General features: G+C 37.5%; 1 protein-coding gene across 3 annotated transcripts in view; it reads right to left on the reverse strand.

Moving 5' to 3' along the window:
• The window catches only part of SETDB2 (SET domain bifurcated histone lysine methyltransferase 2), an 83,694-nt gene that overhangs the window by 48,375 nt on the left and 14,674 nt on the right, over nt 1-20,645 (reverse strand). For all 3 annotated transcript variants that reach the window (XM_088842743.1, XM_055426119.2, XM_055426118.2), the window contains exons 5-11: nt 18,325-18,421; nt 13,867-14,430; nt 8,374-8,490; nt 5,228-5,397; nt 3,250-3,469; nt 2,634-2,733; nt 380-473 (exon numbers count right to left, since the gene is read on the reverse strand). In XM_088842743.1, the coding sequence (XP_088698869.1) occupies nt 380-473; nt 2,634-2,733; nt 3,250-3,469; nt 5,228-5,397; nt 8,374-8,490; nt 13,867-14,430; nt 18,325-18,421 (1,362 nt within the window). The remainder of the gene's footprint in view (nt 1-379; nt 474-2,633; nt 2,734-3,249; nt 3,470-5,227; nt 5,398-8,373; nt 8,491-13,866; nt 14,431-18,324; nt 18,422-20,645) is intronic.

Raw genomic sequence — 20,645 nt, forward strand, 5'->3', positions numbered from 1 at the left:
TCTGCTACTATAGTGTGAAAGTAGAGACGGTATAGAAATGAAAGAGTGTGGCTATCTTCTGATACAATTTTTTGGCAACACTGAAATTATAATTTCCTGTAAGTTTCGAGTGTCACAAAGTATTATTTCTCTTCTCATCTCTTCTCAGTTATTTTAAAAGGTAAAAATTATCTTAGCTTACAGGCCATACATAAACTGGTGGTGGGCTGGATGTGGCCCACAGATCACAGTTTGTCGACCTCTGATCTAGACATACAGAAAGCCTTGTGATGAATGCAGCATTTTTGCAATGGTGTCTGAAAAAATGAGCTACAAGTATTGAGTATGAGAGACAAAAAGGCAGAAGAGGCAGGCAACCACAGAATGGAACAAAGCCTACTTCTCACTTCCTTGGCTTTAGAGTTCAGATGTAGTTGAGCTGGATTAAGTTTCCCATTATCTTCTGAGGTGACAGTCTCTGAGGAAGTAAATCCCTTAAAAGAAAACAAGGAAGATGTCTTTACTTTCTAGGTTAGGAAAAAGAATTTAAGTTAGCAGCAAGGCCTCTTTCATCAAGTATCAAACTCCACAGGCTGTAGCAATTAGTTTTCAAAGACTCAAAGGTGATAGCCTGAGGAATCTCTTGACACAATGGAGCCCTTTTAGCTGTGTTCTACTCCCAGGCACTTTAGCGAGCCACAGCTATGAAAATTATAAGGACTGTCAAGACATTCTTGAGGCATTATAAATTCAAAATAAAATACAAATATATCTGCCAGTATCCCTCAGTTCTGATACTGGATGATAAATTTGGCTTCCACTATAAGATGTGCAAAGATTAAAAACACTCTGGCTAGTTACTTGAAAGAAAAGGTTAAAGGAGCTGCCTATCTCCATGAGTTGAGGACACTGCAATCACTTTATATGGTAATGATAACTTTCAAAAAGGGGTATTAGGTTTAGCACAATGCTTGGCACGCAACACTTTTGACCATTATTCTTCTTATCCATGTACTTCAAAGGTCAACATGTGTTGAGCACTTAGCTGGGTGTCAAGCATTGTGCTACACTAAGTTTCTGAAGTTATCTCATTTAACCTTCTTTTTTTTTTTTTTTTTTGAACAGAGGAAAATTTATGCGTCGAACCTGGACTGGTCACTTATGATAATATACATGCTACAATTCCATTCTCTCCAATCATTCCCTACCTTCACCCTCTCCCACAGAGTCCCAAAGACTGTTCTAAATGCCTATGTCTCTTTTGCAGTCTCTTATACAGGGTTTAGGTTACCATTTTTCTAAATTCCATATATATGCGTTAATATACGGTATTGATGTTCTTCTTTCTGGCTTACTTCACTCTGTATAATTGGCTCCAATTTCATCCACCTCATTAAAACTGATTCAAATGCATTCTTTTTGATGGCTGAGAAATACTCCATTGTGTATATGTACCAAAGCTTTCTTATCCATTCATCTGCAGATGGACATCTAGGTTGCTTCCATGTCCTGGCTATTATAAACAGTGCTGCAATGAACATTGGAGTACATGTGTCTCTTTCAATTCTGGTTTCCTCGGTGTGTATGCCCAGGAGTGCGATCGCTGGATCATATGGCAGTTCTATTTCCAGTTTTCTGAGGAATCTCCACACTGTTCTCCATAGTGGCTGTACTAGTTTGCATTCCCACCAACAGTGTAAGAGGGTTCCCTTCTCTCCACACCCTCTCCAGCACTTATTGCATGTAGACTTTTGGATAGCAGCCATTCTGACTGGTGTGAAATGGTATCTCATTGTGGTTTTGATTTGCATTTCTCTGATGATGAGGGATGTTGAGCATTTTTTCATGTGTTTATTAGCCATCTTTATGTCTTCTTTGGAGAAATGTCTGTTTAGTTCTTTGGCCCATTTTTTGATTGGGTTCATTTAACCTTCTTAATTCTGAGATAGATACTATTATTCTAATTTTTCAGAAAAAGAAATGCAGACAGAAGATGTTAACCAGTTAGTTAAGGTGCAGTGTTGGAGGGCAAACCAGGTCTATGTGATCTCCTGGCCCAATCTTCGCATAATGATGTGGTATTAAGGAGTTATCTTCTGTATGTTACTAGGCAGAGGGCAAATATGTGTGTACCACCTACGTTAGAATTTTTATTTTTCACCAACATGCCATGAACTACCGTTTTGTCTGCCTGTTCTGTTTCTTGCATCATTCTCTCAATTTCTGAAAAGTGTATCTTCAGAGGCTATCATGTAAAGTACTGCTTTCTGGATGATTCTCTCATTAGACTGCTTCTGTTCTTTCTCCTACATCTCACAACCATATCTCCTCAACCTAAATTACTCCATCCTTCTTTCTTATGTAATACTATCACTTTAGCATCTTCCATGAAATCTTACACTGTATAGCTCTCAGTCTCAGTAGAATACACTGTCAGATCATGATCAACATTCTCCTTCCATATCTAAGTTGGGAACATGCCAACCATTACTTAGGATACAAAGTCAATAAAAAACATAGTCCTAACACTTCAACAGCACCACATTACAAAATAATAAAAGAAATCCTACACATTATTAAGTAACACAAACAATTTGAATTAAGTAGTAGTTAATGTTCTCAGAAGGGCACCATCTATGTTTTGCACTTTTTACCATATTTTTCCCATTGTGTTGAATAATGACCGTCTTGGTTTTAGGACTTCTAATGACTGAATGATATCGAATTCTTGAAGTGCTGTTATATTTCATTCCTCTGAAAAGGAAAACAAAGTTATTCTGTAAATCACTAAAAATGCTCTTTATTGTGCCCTTAAATATAGACAGCATCACTGTTACGTAAATATTCATTAGAAATTAAATTATAACACCTATGCCTACTCCTCACTAGAATAATCATATTTTAAAGTCAATCATTCTGGAAGTATATTTAAAAAATGAAGAAAATCTAAGAAAACCTTTGCAAATAAAATGGTGATAGAAAATAAAAAGAACTGCCAAAGTCATGACATCCATAAACAATCTGATTAAAGTCAAAGTTTTTAAACATGAAGTTCCACAGATGGAAACTGAGGAAATACAGTATGTTGGTTAGATTTTTAAATTTAAGTGCCCTATATTTCTCAGTGTGAAACTTACAACTGGGAAGCAAATTGATATATAGGATATATGGAAGTTGGAGTGGAAAGTAAGAAGAAGAAGAAAGAACTACTCTTAATTGGTATTAAACAGTATAGATCAATCTTGACTGGGTTCCTACGATCTCACTCACATAATAGGCTCTTTGGTATCATTATGGAGCTTAGGTGGATACTCCTGAGTCTCCACACTTCTAGGACGTGCTTCCAGTTCTATTGGGATAACTTCAACCTCACAATCTGCAACTTCTATTTTCCTCTTTTTGGAAAACATATTTTTCATAATATTCTCTTCTTTTCCATTTTCATCAATAGCATCAGGTTTCTCAGTGTTAGATCTGCTTAGTAATCTTCCTAAAAGAAAAAAGTAAAAGAGCTAAATATGACAAAAAGTAATACAGTTAGTAAGCAACAAAAGGGCATCTCTTCTGCTCTGTTAGAACCGTGTATGGTGCACCTCATTTCTAGAATGAAGATAAACATTAATTCATCCCAGAAAACTGTGATAAATAATAAAAATAAAAGACCAAGAAGAGATTTCATATCTTCCAGTACATGAAAAAACATAGGAACAAGTATTTGTCTGAAGTGGAATAACACAGAAGAGATTCAGCTACAATAATAAAAAACAAAAATACATATCAGAAAGCACTCTAGGAAATTAGAGAGGTGAACTCCAGTCTTATAATTATAGCTTTTGTGTCTAGTTACGAATGTTTTATAATTTAAAAACTTTATTTATAAAGTGATGTATTTAAATCTGTGGTGATATGTGCCTGTTCTCATCTTAAGTCTTAATGTAATCAAAATGTTAATCTGAAGTTTATGCATTTTCTTTCAAGAAACTTAAAATTACAGTTAACAAGTCAAAATTAACAGCTAGATTAGAGAGAGACCCTTAGGTGCATTTTCTAGCAATGCAGATAAAGTCAGTAAATGATACTTCCTGGACACCATCTGGCATTTTATGGTAAGCTAACTTTTATCAAAGAGTTATTTTGAGAAATATGAGAGACAAATGTCCAGGCAAGTTGTATTTGTGTCTGTAAGTGGGATGTGGCAGGGATCCAGCTGTGACTGTTCTGAACTCTGAGGATTCTTGCCCTCACTGAAGTGAACCTGGAATTCCAGATGAGAGGATTGCTCTGGTCCCTGCTGCCTGGCACATTTCCTTCAGACTGCCTTGAGAGCCACATTTCACCAACCTTTCTCACTTCGTGGTACACACAGAAAGTGAGGACTTTTGCCTGACACTCTGGGGTAAAAGGAAGAGACTACTAGAGATGGATGTGTCTGGCCTGTGGGCTATGGCCTGGAAGAGTCAGTAATTGCACAACCGTAGCACACTCGGGGGAGAAGGCAACGGCCCCACTCCAGTGTTCTTGCCTGGAGAATCCCAGGGACGGAAGAGCCTGGCGGGCTTCTGTTTGTGGGGTCACAGAGTTGGACACGACTGAAATGACTTAGCAGCAGCAACACACTGTGGGGAGGCTTTGCTCAGAACATGGGTAACTCTCTATAGAATCCCTGAAATGGAGTGAACTGCCTTAACTGACCTGGAGAAGGCAATGGCAACCCACTCCAGTGCTCTTGCTTGGAAAATCCCAGGGACAGAGGAGCCTGGTGGGCTGCTGTCCATGGGATTGCACAAAGTTGGGCACGACTGAAGCGACTTAGCAGCAGCAGCCTTGACTGAATCATCACCTAAAAGTATTCATTATAACATTAACTTGTTAAATTCTAATAGCTCAAGATGTTGATGAAGACAGTCTCTTACCAATAATCTTTACCTTAGTAAATCAGTCATTTTTCTATTTAAAAGTTTTCTTACTTTACCATGAAGCATCTGCAGCCACAGAGACCAAAAAACACATCTCATGCAGTAACCCAAGTTTTATCCTTTAGCCTTTCTTTTCTGGAACACCTGGCACCTCCTAATGCATGTCATCTCTTCAGTGCTCAATTTCCCAGTCACTTGTCTTCCTCTGATACTCCTCCTATATTGTCGCTCTTGTCCTTGCTATAAGATCTCGGTGGCCCTGACTAGTAAAATGGAGATTCAGAAATGTAGATCTTACCGCAATGTAATGTGAAAGTAAACCTTTGCTTTACCTGAATAAATGCAAACAAACGTCCCTCTGTCAATGTCATCTAGACAGCGCACTCCCCATCCCTTCTTCTCAGTTTTGAACACTTGTAACCTCACTTGAGGTCCGTGCTGGACAACTCGGTTTTGACATATTCGTCGATCACACTTGCATAATAGGCTGCATTCATAAATGCTTGTCAATAAAATATACAAGAGAAAATCAATTAGATATCTTAAAAGCAAAAGCACTTTCTATTGCTACCTCGTTAATAATCGCTGAGGGAAAGAGACTAAGTGTGAAGGCTCCCAGGCCTAGTTCCCATCACAGCTCCAGCACTCATTAGCTGCATGACCATGGATTTAATCTCTTTATGCTTCAATTTTCCATTTTTAAAATGGGGATTATATGGTACTACCATATAATATGGATTATGTGGCATAGGGTGGTTTTGTGAAGATTAAATGAATTGGGAAAGTCAGACAGAGAAAGACAAATATCACATGATATTTTTTATATGTGGAATCTAAGAAAAGGGTATAAATAAACTTATTTACAAAGTAGAAATAGAGTCAGAGATGTAGAAAACAAACTTAAGGTTACCAAAGGGGAAAGTTGGCAGGGGGACAAATCGGAGATCAGGGTTGACATATACACACTACTATATATAGAACAGACAACTAATAAGGACTTACTGTATAGCACAGGAACTCTACTCAGTACTCTATAATGACCTATATGGGAATAGAATCTAAAAACAAGTGGATAGATGTATATCTGAATCACACTGCTGTATAGCCGCAACTAACATAACATGGAAATCAACTACATTTCAATAAAATTTAATTTTAAAAAAAGATTAATAAATAAGCCAGTATTTACAAGGTGCTTGAGACAATGCCTGGCACAGAATAAAGGTTAGCTCTTTTAAAATGTCTCCCAATGTCTAAGAAGGGAAAGTCTAGGAAGAATACTTTTCTGTTTGTCTTTTAGTAATAACAACCTTGAAAAGATGAAAATTCCCAATTCTCAGATGACCTCTGCACAGTATATGTCTTAATGGGGAAACGTCTACCCAAAGTAAGCTAACCCAACAGGGGTAAAGCCAATGAGTGTCAAGTACAGTCTGCATGTTACATGTGTGCACTCTGACTTCCATTTCCAAAAATGATATACAAGCTTTTAAAGAAATTCTTTAATTTAGATTTTTGGTATAAGAAATTAATTCCAGCTGAACTATTTAAAATCCTAAAAGATGATGCTGTTAAAGTGCTGCACTCAATATGTCAACAAATTTGGAAACTCGCCAATGCCACAGGACTAGAAAAGGTCCACTTTCATTCCAATCTCAAAGAAGGCCAACACCAAAGAATGTTCAAACTACTGTACAAATGTGCTCGTTTCACATGCTAGTAAGGTAATGCTCAAAATCCTTCAAGCCAGGCTTCAGCAGTATAGGAACTGAGAACTTTCAGATGTACAAGCTGGATTTAGAAAAGGCAGAGGAACCAGAGATCAAATTGCCAACATCTGTTGTCAGAAAGCAAGAGAATTCCAGAAAAACATCTACTTCTGCTTCATTGACTGTACCAAAGCCTTTGACTGTGTGGATCACAACAAACTCTGGAAAATTCTTAGAGAGATGCGAATACCAGACCACCTTACCAGTCTCCTGAGAAACCTGTATGCAGATCAAGAAGCAACAGTTAGAACCAGATATGGAACAATGGACTGGTTTCAAATTGGGAAAGGAGTACGTCAAGGCTGTATATTTTCACCCTGTTTATTTAACTTATATGCAAAGTATATCAGTGCCAGGCTGGATAAATCACCAGCAGGAATTAAGAATGCCAGGAGAAATACCAACAACCTCAGATATGCAGATGATACAACTTTAAAAGCAGAAAGCAAAGAGGAATTAAAGAGCCTCCTGATGAGGGTGAAAGAGTGAAAGAGGAGAGTGAAAAAGCTATCTTGAAACTCAAAACCCAACAAAGATCATGGCATTTGGTCCCATCACTTCATGACAAGTAGATGGGGAAAAAGTGGGAAAACTGACAGACTTTCTTAGGCTCCAAAACCACAGTGGACAGTAACTGCAGTCATGAAATCAAAAGATACTTTCTCCTTAACGGAAAGCTGTGAAAAACCTAGACAGTGTATCAAAAAGCAGAGACATCACTCTGCCAACAAAGTCTGTATAGTCAAAGCTATGGTTTTTCCAGTAGTCATGAATGGATGTGAGAGGTGGACCGTAAAGAAGGCTGAGGGCCGAAGAACTGAGGCCTTTGAATTGTGGTATTGGAGAAGACTGAGAGTCCTTTGGACTGCAAGATCAAACCAGTCAAATCCTAAAGGAAATCAACCCTCAATATTCAATGGAAGGACTGATGTTGAAGCTCCAATACTTTGGCCACCTATGCGAAGAGCCAACTCAATGGAAAAGACCCTGATGCTGAGGAAGACTGAAAGCAAAAGGAGAAGGGGGCAGCAGAGGTTGAGATGGTTAGATGGCATCACCGACTCAATGGATTTGAATTTGAGCAAACTGAGGGAGACAGTGAAGGACAGGGGAGCCTAGTGTGCTGCAGTCCATGGAGCTGCAGAGTCGGAAATGACTTAGCAACTGAACAAAAACAACAAATAAGAAATTAAGCATTCAGTTCAGTTCAGTTCAGTCGCTCAGTCGTGTCCGACTCTTTGTGACCCCATGAACCACAGCACACCAGGCCTCCCTGTCCATCACCAACTCCCGGAGTCCACCCAAACCCATGTCCATCGAGCTAGTGATGCCATCCAACCATCTCATCCTCTGTCGTCCCCTTTTCCTCCTGCCCTCAATCTTTCCCAGCATCAGGGTCTTTTCAAATGAGTCAGCTCTTCGCATGAGGTGGCCAAAGTATTGGAGTTTCAGCTTCAACATCCTTCCTTCCAATGAACACCCAGGACTGATCTCCTTTAGGATGGACTGGTTGGATCTCCCTGCAGTCCAAGGGACTCTCAAGAGTCTTCTCCAACACCACAGTTCCAAAGCATCAATTCTTCGGCGCTCAGCTTTCTTTACAGTCCAACTCTCACATTAACAACATTTATAAGACTAAATAGGCCACAATGATAAAGTACCCTCCTTCAAAGGTATAAACAACCTGCAACAAATCCAGTGTATCTTACCCAGTAGGTATCTGTCTCTCTAGTCTTTTATATTTATATCCAGTGGTTATTTTATTACTTGACAAGGGGACAGTCTTGGCATTCCTTGCTGTCAGTTGAAGACATGCACATTTTGTTCTAAAAGGAAGACAATGGATGGAGAAGTCAGAATAAAAAGCATCAAGTTAAGAGACTCTCGACAAAAGTATAAAGAATATAATTGTATTTAAAACAGTTGTTTGGCTCATGGACTGTCAAGACTTCTTCCCTAAATAAAACAGACCTCTTTGAAAGACAACATTTACCAAAAGTTTATAAATAATTATAAACTGCCCTGTACCTCGACTTGCTCACAAAATAGTTAACTATATGAGTTTTAACATTTCAAAATGAATTCCTTTCATTTCCTATGCAGCAGAAGCTTCATTGTGAGAATTCTCCCAGATTTGCTCTCCTACAATGGATAAACTTAAACGTGTCAAGCTCAAAAGAATTTACATAGTTTTGTGTATGTTTTATATTATCTCTCTCTCCAATGACATAAAAATAGATTGAGGAGACTGATGCCATGTATCTGGCTACTACAATCTGTTTTTCATAGCACTGCTAAGCAGTAAACATGAAAACCTAAAAACAAATTTCCTCTCTAACTACTGAGATGACTATCTAACATGACAGGGACTTAACACTCGATAGGAGTAAGGAACCTGGTTATCTCAGCTATAAACCAGATATGTGACTACTGGTTAAAAATCTCTGAATCTCATCTCCTGTGTTAAATGGCAAGTGACTTTAAGATCGTTTCCTCTATGATTCACTTCAGTATTTTTCTGTATATATACATTACATGTCAGAGTGGTAACTACCGTTTGCAACAGAAAAAATAAGCAATAAATTGATTGACTTGGGTTCTATTTACAGATGTAGAAATCTATTGTTGCTTTTTCAACATGAGTTCGTTTGTAAAATTTACAAAGTACAGACAACACAAACAATAACAAACACTCATTTTGACCACACAGAATCAGCTGTCATCATTTTGTCTAGTCCTTTCTCCTAAGTATATACAGCTGACCCTTGATCAGCATGCGTTTGAACTACACAGGTCCACTTATATGTGGATATTTTTCAACAGTAAATAACACAGTACTGTGAGAGTTGGACTGTGAAGAAAGCTGATCGCCGAAGAATCGATGCTTTTGAACTGTGGTGTTGGAGAAGACTCTTGAGAGTCCCTTATACTGCAAGGAGATCCAACCAGTCCATTCTAAAGGAGATCAATCCTCGATGTTCATTGGAGGGACTGATGCTGAAGCTGAAACTGCAATACTTTGGCCACCTCATGCGGCGAGTTGACTCACTGGAAAAGACTCTGATGCTGGGAAAGGTTGGGGGCGGGAGGAGAAGGGGACGACAGAGAATGAGATGGCTGGATGGCATCACCGACTCTGTGGATATGAGTTTGAGTGTACTCGGGAGTTGGTGATGGACAGGGGGGCCTGGCATGCTGTGATTCATGGGGTCGCGGAGAGTCGGACACGACTGAGCAACTGAACTGAACTGAACGTAATCTACAGTTGGATAAAAACTTTGATGTGGAATTATGGATGCGGAACTGCTTATGTGGAGGGCCAATTATATGTTATATTTTCGAGGGCTGACACCCCTAACCCCTGCACTGTTCAAAGGTCAACTATAATTTACAACATATATACTGTATATATGATCTTCCTTAAAAAAAAAAAAGATAAAACTAAGCTCTCAAGAGGTTTGGTGAAGCATCCTTTATACTTTTACATATATATTTACCCACAAACAATACAATGTATTGTTTTAAAAAATTACCATAGTTATTATCCTATAACTTGTCTTTTCATTCAGTATAATGCTTTTGAGATCCACCTTTTTAACTTTTCCACAGCATTTAGAATCACAATTAAACTGCTTCTAGTTTTCAATACAACAATGCTGCAACATCCTTATTCTTATGTCCCTGTCTAAGCATCTCTTGGGTGGCAGCTTTCAAATATTTTTGACTGACCCACAGCAAGAAATGTCTTACATTTCTAATTAAAGATCCTACAGAGGCATGCATATTTATATGCGTGTGTATATGTAAAGTAAGAAACAGCAGTCACATATAAGTACCTTATCATTGTACTTTCTGTACACAAGGTATTTTCTGTTTAATTTAATTTTTAAGATTCTAGCTACAACCCTTTAAGTGATTTTCAGTTCAGTTCAGTTCAGTTCAGTCGCTCAGTCGTGTCTGACTCTCCGCGACCCCATGAATCACAGCACGCCAGGCCTCCCTGTCCATCACCAACTCCCGGAGTACACTCAAACTCATGTCCACAGAGTCGGTGATGCCATCCAGCCATCTCATTCTCCGTCGTCCCCTTCTCCTCCCGCCCCCAACCTTTCCCAGCATCAGAGTCTTTTCCAGTGAGTCAACTCGTCGCATGAGGTGGCCAAAGTATTGCAGTTTCAGCTTTAGCATCAGTCCCTCCAATGAACATCCAGGATTGATCTCCTTTAGAATGGACTGGTTGGATCTCCTTGCAGTATAAGGGACTCTCAAGAGTCTTCTCCAACACCACAGTTCAAAAGCATCGATTCTTCGGCGATCAGCCTTCTTCACAGTCCAACTCTCACATCCATACATGACCACGGGAAAAACCATTGCCTTGACTAGACGGACCTTGGTTGGCAAAGTAATGTCTCTGCTTTTTAATATACTATCAAGGTTGGTCATAACTTTCCTTCCAAGGAGCAAGCGTCTTTTAATTTCATGGCTGCAATCAGCATCTGCAGTGATTTTGGAGCCCAAAAAACCAAAGTCTGACACTGTTTCCACTGTTTTTCCATCTATTTCCCATGAAGTGATGGGACCAGATGCCATGATCTTTGTTTTCTGAATGTTGAGCTTCAAACCAACCTTTTCACTCTCCTCTTTCACTTTCACATCTTACTAAACTTAAAGCTTGGAAAACAATGCTCTAAGTATAAAAATACTATTGCTGAAAAGTAGGAATGCATATCTTCAACTGCTGTGTAACTGTTTGAACACCCTCTTAACACCCCCACCCCACACCGTATAACTGTCTGGTTTGTTACAGAATACTAGTTTTATTTTCCTTCAGCATTTTAAGCTAACATGCCTTTTTGTCTTCTATTACTTTTGATGAAAACTGCCTTGTCAATATATTTTTTCTCTTTTCCATCTGCTAGCATATTTATTCTTTGCCCTAGATACTTGCAAAGTTGCATCATGATATATTTAGATGTACAGTTATCTTATTTTCCCTTCCTAGTACACAGTAGGCTTTTTCACTCTGAGGACTCCTGTCTTTCTTCAGTTCTGGAAAATTCTCAATTATCTCTTTGAATGATGCTCTCTTCTCACAGGTATGTTGGAATTTCTCAGGGACCTTTCCTATTTTTCAACCTGTAATTTTTTTTTCCTCATATCTTTATCTCTTTGCATTCTGGGAGAACGCTTTAGTTTTGCTTTGCTATTCACTGATTGTTTCTCCAGCTATACCAATGCTACCATTTAGTCCATCTACTTAGTTTTTTATTTCCATAACCATATGCTTTATTTCCCATATTTCCAAATGGCTCTTCTACTTATATAGTACAGTTAAAAATAATCTTCTCATTTCATGGATATTAATGTTTTCTCTCTTTGGACATTTTAAACGTACCTATTTTAAAGTCTCCTTCAGTCATATTCCACATTTATCTCTGATTCTTCAGGTGTGACCTTCCATTTGTTGGAACGTATGCTGCTTTCATGGTCCTAAATGCCTCTGTGTGCTCTGTGTGAGGTTATACTTATGTAGAGGTTACTCCTGGGTGCTCCTCTACACTGTCTGCCCTGGCTCAGACATACAGGTTTCACAGCTCTAAGCCTGGTCGTTATCAATACAACTATACAACTGCGGGCCCTGTGAGTTATTAGCCAACCTCCTAGCCTTGGGTAGGTCCCTGTTTCTGCCCCCTTTCCCTGAGAGCTCAGTGCCCGCTCTCCACCATGCATGGGACACGTTGAATTCCCATTCCCGTCAGGATTAGACTCCCTGGCTACAGTGCTCGTGTCCAATTCCACATTCCCGTGAGCCTCAGCTGTTGCTTATTTTGTAACTTCTCTTCTAATTTGTGACCAAAAAACGAACATATGTATGCTGGTGGTGCACGTTACATTAGTTTCTATGGTCTAAGGCAAAAATCACACACCATCAAAATTATTCTTGAAAAAAGCCTTGTTAAACTAACTATAAAGTACAGTAAAAACTGTCCAACCCAACAGTTAGTTTTTTCTTTTAGCACTGAAGGAGACTGGACTTGGCCAGATGTAAACAGGTTAGAGGCAATGCTTCAAAACAACAACTTAAATTTAAACAGAATAAAACTTGGCACAGTGAGAGGTTTCCTCTATGACAAAACCTAAAGGAACTGGGCCAAACTAGATGTATCTCATCTCACATTCCTAACTGACAGGATGGTTAAAAACTGCTATCTATACAATTTAAATTAATTCTCTTTATCTCTCTCATGCATTTTCTTTTCCCCAGTATAGGCAAATAAATTTGCATTAAGTTAAATGTACATATTATGCAACTCTGCTCTACCGATGCAAACCTACAAATACCAGTAAATTATAGACCTTTAAAACAAAATGGTTTTCAGTCTTAATATATTGGAACAAGTCTTCATTTTTTTATGGAATGTCAATTTTAGGATCAGGACAGGCACCATTAACTGTCTAAAAAAGGGGCAAGGAAAAGATATGTGAAAGTAAAACATGACATATAACAGTTAAGAGCATAGGAGAAGGAAATGGCAACCCACTCCAGTATTCTTGCCTAGAGAATCCTGTGCTGGTGGGCTGTTGTCCATAGGGTCGCATAGAGTCGAACACGACTGAAGCGACTTAGCATGCATGCGTGCACTGGAGAAGGAAATGGCACCCCACTCCAGTGTTCTTGCCTGGAGAATCCCAGGGACGGAGGAGCCTGGTGGGCTGCTGTCTATCGGGTCGCACAGAGTCAGACACGACTGAAGTGACTTAGCAGCAGCAGTAGCATAGGTTCAAATCCTGGTGCTTAAATTTGTTGATCTTACATTTGGTTTCTCAACTTCCTCATTTGTAACATGGAAATAATATTAACTACTCCATAAGACTTTGTGAGAACGAAACAAGAAGATAGATGGAAAGCACTTGTCACTTGGCACAGTTACATGGCATTAGCTCTAATTGTTGCTATCAAGAGTTTCAGTAACAGATTAAGGGAAAAACTTATCTTTGCAAGAAATAATTCCCAAGTTAATAAAATAACTGGTGAAGAGTTTCCTTCCTATTGCTAAAGAGAGAGTGCATCTTTCTATTTTCAATTCTTGATGAACTGGTTTTAGATAAGACAGACAGACAAACTGATACACAGCAGGATTTCTTGTTAAGTATCCCTACATTCAGAAGATTTTTTTGAAATGCCATGTTCTTCTACTCACATGTCTACGCAGCCCTCAGGACAGTCACATGAATCAGTAAACATGTTGGAAAAGCTGTTTAGATAATATGCTCGTGGCCACATAGTCTTTCTGTACTTAAACTGTGGAAGTTTTCTATTGTCAATTTCATTACAGAAAGAAATGGGCACCGATTCCACTCCATTGCTAATATCCACATCAGAAACAATTTCTTCTTCCTTTGGGTAATTCCGAGTCAACTGAACATAGGTATTGAAAGAAAAGTTATCTGTAAATAGAAAGTTACACTCTGTCTCAAGCAGGTAACGAAAAACTTCCTCCATGTTTCGTAGACTCCTTCCACAAGGGGTTTTATAACTCACGTGGAGTGCTGAAGAATGAGAGTTTGTCTTCGCGTGTCGTCTTTGGAAATGGCATTTGATTGGTAGCTGCAGAGGGTTTTCCCCCTTGAAGGTAAGTGGCATTTTCATCAGACAGGCGCCAGAGCACTCATGCTTTAGGTAAGATAAATTTAAAGAAGATTCTTTTTCTCTAAAGTCTGCAACTTTATTTTCCATAGGGGGAATTTCCCGGTTTTCTGTAGATCTGTTTAAAATTAATTATTTATTAGAACCTCAAATTTATAGCACTAGCACAATTCCCCATATTAAAAAAAAAGCCACTAAGATGATATTTAATTCCCATATTAGTTTCTTCTCAGACAACATGAAAATAAGCCAGACTCTGAAATAAAACATCTATGTTCTGCAGTTATACAAAGTTATGTGTTTTTTTTTAATCTTCTTCTGAGCACCAAATATGTGGTGTTTTTTTCCAGCACCACTTCTTCAATGAGTGTCCAACAATTCAGTTCAATTCTGGCATTATCTACCTGGAGTCAGCATCAGAGTCCACAAATTAAAGGATTCAGTCCCACAAAACTGCCCCCAATCCAGATGCAAAATGCATTTTCCAGGTCACCCACACTTCTGAACAATCCATGAGTTCCCACAACCTCCTCCTCTTTGTTAACGGGCTGGAAAGACTCACAGAATTCCCGGAAAGCGCTTTAACTACTATTACCAGTTTATAAAAAAGATGCACTCAGGAACAGCCTAATGGGAGAGAGGCAGGGGGCAAGGCAGGTAAGAAGGGGCATGGAGTTTCCGTATGCCCTCTCCAAATGCACCCCCTCCCAGCACCTCAAAGTGTCTGCCAACCAGGAATCTCCAGGAGCCCTGCTGTTTTTTATAGTGGTTTAACTGCTTAAGCATGAAAGATTAAATCCCTTGCGACTGGTGATGATCTCCACCTGCAGCCTTTCTCCCCTCCCTGGAGGCTGGGAGGTAGGGCTGCGAGTACATAAAGGATTTCTTGAATGCCTGCTATGTGCCAGGTGCTATGAAAACAAAGATGAGAGCCCTGTAATCTCAAGGAACTTACATTTGAGGCGGAGAATTAAGTATTTATAATAAAGTATAAATGACATTATGAATAATGCCATGTTAAATAATGTTATGGAAAGATATCTAACCTTCTATTTTTCTGATTTTAAGGGTTCTAATTTTAAAATTGGAGAAGGAAATGGTAACCCACTCCAGTATTCTTGCCTGGAGAATCCCATGGATGGAGAAGCCTGGTAGGCTAGAGTCCACGGGGTCGCAAAGAGTCGGACACGACTGAACAGAACAGAACAGAATTTTAAAATTAATTTTTTAGGTTTGAGAGTTCAATTTCATCTAGAGTTTATACTGATGTAACATGAATATCTAACTTAAATTATCCAAATGATATCCAATTGTTCTAGAGTCTTTTACTGAATACTGTAAAGAGTCCTTTCACCTGACTTTGACTTACTAGCTTAATATCTCAAGTTTTTATAAATACATAAAAATGGTCTCTTATTTTCTAGACTCATTCTGCCTTTCGATTGAATTCTTTTGTTTTTCTTTTGGCCATGCTGTATGGCATGTAGATCTCAGTTCCCCGACTAGGGAAAGAACCCATGTCCCCTGCACTGGGAACATGGAGTCTTAATCACTGGACAATCAGGGAATTCCCTAAATACTGAATTTTTTAATGAAAAACATGTATTTTCATTTTCTAGTTGCTGGAATCATCCTGAAGACTAGTTTAGATATTGTGATTTCCTTCACTGGAGCTATGAGCAGCAGCACAGTGGCCCTAACTCTATCATCTTAGCTTGAAACTCTTTAACATTTCCTAAAAAAAAAAACATTATAACATATGGATAATCCAGAAAATATTTCTATAGTGTTCATTAAAATCATTGGTTTTCTGGTAATGGTTTCTTTTTTAAGAACACTATTCATCATTCTCTTCTTTTTCTCATCCATTTGCCCTTTTCTTCTACATTTTGGGTAATCTTATAGATTCCAGACTATACCTTTGAGTTCTTTAATAGGCATCTTTCACAATGAATACTTCCTTAAAAGAAAGTTTGGGGTAAAACTGATCACTGTACTACTATTTAGATTAGGTAATATTTGAAACAATCTATCCATTCTTAAAGGGGTGGATAAATAAAATGTATTTTCACATTATGGAAATCCAAACAACAGTTAAAGGGAATGAAATAGATCTGTAACACAGCAAGCAACATGATTAGATCTCAAAACTAATGCTGAGTAAAGTAAAAAGGTACATATATGACTATTTATGTAAAATTTAAAAACTAGAAGTAATAAAACTAAATATTACTTATGCCTATGTAAATATTAAAAAAAAAGAAAGAACTAGAAAAATAACTGATGACAGTGACTGCTCTTAGAAAGGCAGAGAGGAGAACAGAACTTTGTCAGGGTGAGAAGTTAGGTATGGCTCAAAGAGACTACAGTGTTTTGTTTTCTTTTAAAAAAAGACACCGGAAGCAAACACAATGAAATGTTAATAGCTGTTAGTTCTGGCTGGTGTTAGTATAGTTTTTGCTATATTTTTTTATATGTTTTCAATGTTAAAAATTCTGAAAAAGATAGTAAAAAACATTGAATGAGAATGCAGCTAAAAGATCAATGCAAATCTATCATATCCATGGACTACAATGTACCTAATACATTAAAAACGAGGAAAGAAACAAAAAAATAGAGGTTAGGTTATGTTTTCCCTTAAATAACTTCAATCTATTTTAGTAGTTTTGAATAATACTGGGGGTACATTCCATAGTAAAAATATATAGTCTATAATGCTTTTTTTGCTTTGTTCTTCCATTTTTGCTTTGTTTTTCCATCTTCTGTCTTCTTAGCCTAGTCCACTTTAATAAGTTATTTGTTTATTTACTTTGGTATTCAGTATTTCCTTCTTTTTTAAATACTGTGCCTGGAATTACTCCTTCCTTATTATTAAGTGCCAAGTTCCTTTCTACCACTTTTTCTTATAAAGCATTATAGTATATTCTGAGCTATGAGCACTACTATTTGTCTACCTGGGATATATATACCTTTGGCTTCATTCAGTACTTACTGAAATAAAGTTCTCTTAAGCTCTCATAGCTTTGTTCTTTGTTTTGTTCTAGACTAATTTACTCTTGAGTGATTTACATAGCTACAGTTTGGCTCAGAGGGTAAAGTGTCTGTCTGCAATGCAAGAGAACCGGGTTCGATTCCTGGATCGGGACGATCCCCTGGAGAAGGAAATGGCAACCCACTCCAGTACTCTTGCCTGGAAAATTCCATGGATGGAGGAGCCTGGTGGGCTACAGTCCAAAGGGTCACAAAGAGTCGGACATGACTGAGCGATTCCACTAGTGTTGTATAACCAGTAAATTGAATGTTTCATTTTCCTTTTCAACTTGATTTTGAACTTTAAAACAAATAAATTATGTTTGAAGCTGGGTTCTGTGGCATTATTTTCTACAAAATGTCATTAATTTATTTTCCCTATTTTTGGGGAAGGGGAATATGAAATATTGATGATTCAAGAAGTTCTTTGTTATGAAGGGATTAACAGCGTATATTCAAGAGAAAAAATTGTATCTAGGGTATCCTTAGTTCTAAAGTTTATTAAATGATTTTATTACTTATAGATTTAACAAATAACCTAAGTAGAGAATTATGAACCTACACAAAATACACAACTTTTAAAACTTTTTGGGAAGGGTAGGGGAAATGGATAGTTAGAGAGTTTGGGATGGACAGGTATAAACTGCTATATTGAAAATGGAGAACCAACAAGGACCTATTGTAAAGCACAGGAAACTCTGCTCAATGTTATATGGAAGCCTGGATGGGACAGAGTTTGGGGGAGAATAGATACATGTATATGTATGGCTGAGTACCTTTGCCATCAACCTGAAACTATCACATCATTGTTAATCAGCTATACTCCAATACAAAATAAGACTTTTTTTAAAAAACTTTTCATGGGAAAGAACCCTTTTTTTATATATTTTATCTACTCTTATGTCAAACGATTAGCAACAGTAAATCGCTTTCTGGGAGCAAAAGCACTAACAACATAAATAAATTTAACTTCTGTACATACAGAGAGGTGCAGTCTTTTGGAAAGAAGTCTTCATATGATGTCGAGGGCAATGAACTTGATTTGTTTTCTTCTGCGTTCTGGGTCACAGATGTATGACCTACATGAAAAAATTACAAACAAGTTAAAAATGAGTCACTGTAAAATATCTAAATAATAACTTTATTGACTAGAGATATAAGGAGTCCTTAAATCTGAAACCATTAAGGTTTCAAAATTGAGGCAAAAATTAGGTATCAACTTTTTCAAAAATATTAAGAAAATAAGATAGGATAAAATAAGACGTAGAAGAAATTTCTACTGCAGAAATTCTAATTTGGCCCAAACTTTATCTGAATTTTAATCGTCCTTTAAAGCAAACATCAAGTATCCCTATTTCTGTTTGTGTTTTACAGAAAAAATAGTGTAACTCTCAGAGACTCTATTAAGGTTGCAAAATGGGAAGCCTTTACGTTTCTCTTGCTTTCTCATTATTCTATTACTTTCTATTTTTGCAGAGGAGGGAAAAGTATTTGGGTTGCTCTTTTTGTCTTTTCATTTGTTCACTCATAGTCCTCTTAGTTTCCCCTATATCTTTCTGCACTTAATTTTATCTTGAGCCAGGATGTCCCTGGTTCATTCTTGTCTCTGTGTTTTCCAATTTCACCTATTCTTACTCTCTAACATGACTTCACTATACAAATAAGCTATGCAGTTAATGAAAAAAAAATTATGATTTCCTGCTCTTAATTTTGAAAAAAAAAAGTGACTATGCAGAACAGTCTATGTTTGTTTTTAAAAAAATTGTTTTTAATCATGCTTTTTCCTATGCAGTGGTGGACCTTAATAAAAAAGTGATCCTCTTCCTGCCTTATTATTAACTTGCAATGGTCCTTTAGTATAGACCAGTCTGTTTAGAAGCAAAAAAAGTTTAAGAAAATACAAGAATAATTTAAGTTATAATCCAGGGTCATGTGTGTAGATGCATGCGTCGCTTCAGTCATGTACAGCTTCTTGTGACCTTAGGCCACCAGGCTCCTCTGTCCATGGGATTCTCCAGGCAAGAATACTGGAGATGAATACAAGAATACTTGGCATGCTCTGCTCCAGGGGATCTTCCTTACCCAGGTATCGAACCTGCATCTCATGTTTCCTGCATTGGGAAGCAGGTTCTTTACCACTAGTGCCACATTAAAAGCCCTAATCCAAGGTCATCCTTGGCTAACTGGAAAGCAAATATCCCTCTTTAGTTATTGAGGTAAAGAAAGAAGATTTAAAATCTGATAGATGAAGAGAGCTACAATAACTGATTAATAAATAAGTTTTGATCAGTGGTTAAGACTCTGCACTCCCAATGTAGTAAGGGGCAAAAGTTCAATCCCTGGCTGGGGAAGTAATAACCCAATGCCACATGGCACAGCCTTTAAAAAAAAAAGTAAGCTTTTCAAATTAAGAATTTCTGATTTTTTCCAGCAAATTTCTTTGAATGAGCCATATAACGCCATACTAACAAATACAAACATAACAAAGGTATATAAGCATAGTCAGAAACAAGATTTACTAAAAAACATGGAGATTTTATATTAACCATTAGATAAGAAGAGAAAGGAGAAATAATGATTTCTTTCAAGAAAACAGTATCCAGTTCTTTGTATTAAGATACAGCAAATATTTACAGAATTATACACAAGCAAAGAAAAATCAAACGTAAATTAGCGGTTTGGGGAATTCAGGCTGGATCTGGGATGGCTTGTTTTGACCTCAGCACCAAGTCCTTTTGTTTCTCCCAGTCTCAGTATTCCTTTTAAAATAAATACTAATATGAAACTTAAAGTTTAATAAAGTTACTATGAAGTGTTTAATCCCTACATTTGCTAGCCATGTCACTACATAATTCCCTGATTACTTTAAAAACATCTGCTAGCTCTACCACTAGCAAACATATACTTCTGTTTTGATAAATTTATTACACTGCAGATGAACTATATAAAAATATGAAACTAGAATACTCTGCATTTCTACTAATAAAATCATTACTTTAAAAGAACCAAGACAAAAACCCAACTTACTTTCTTTTACTGGGAAAGATTATTTAGAAAAAAAAAAGCTGTTTAGAATTATTTCTTCTTACCACCTCTAGCAGTTATAGGTTTCTCTCTTAGAAAACTAATCTAACCCCTTGAGGGTATGTTGATTCTAAGTGCTACTGTAGGCTACTGGGAGAGAGACTGTTTTCTTGAAAGAATGTACTCTCTTCTAAAACTTTACATTAGCGACTGAAACTGAAAACATTTCTGAATAACAAAACCTTTCTTTAAATAAACTGATGATGTTAAGCCATATTT

Source organism: Moschus berezovskii, chromosome 13, assembly GCF_049115385.1.
Source record: "Moschus berezovskii isolate FMDL1 chromosome 13, NW_MosBer_1.0, whole genome shotgun sequence".
Lineage (NCBI taxonomy): Eukaryota > Metazoa > Chordata > Mammalia > Artiodactyla > Moschidae > Moschus > Moschus berezovskii.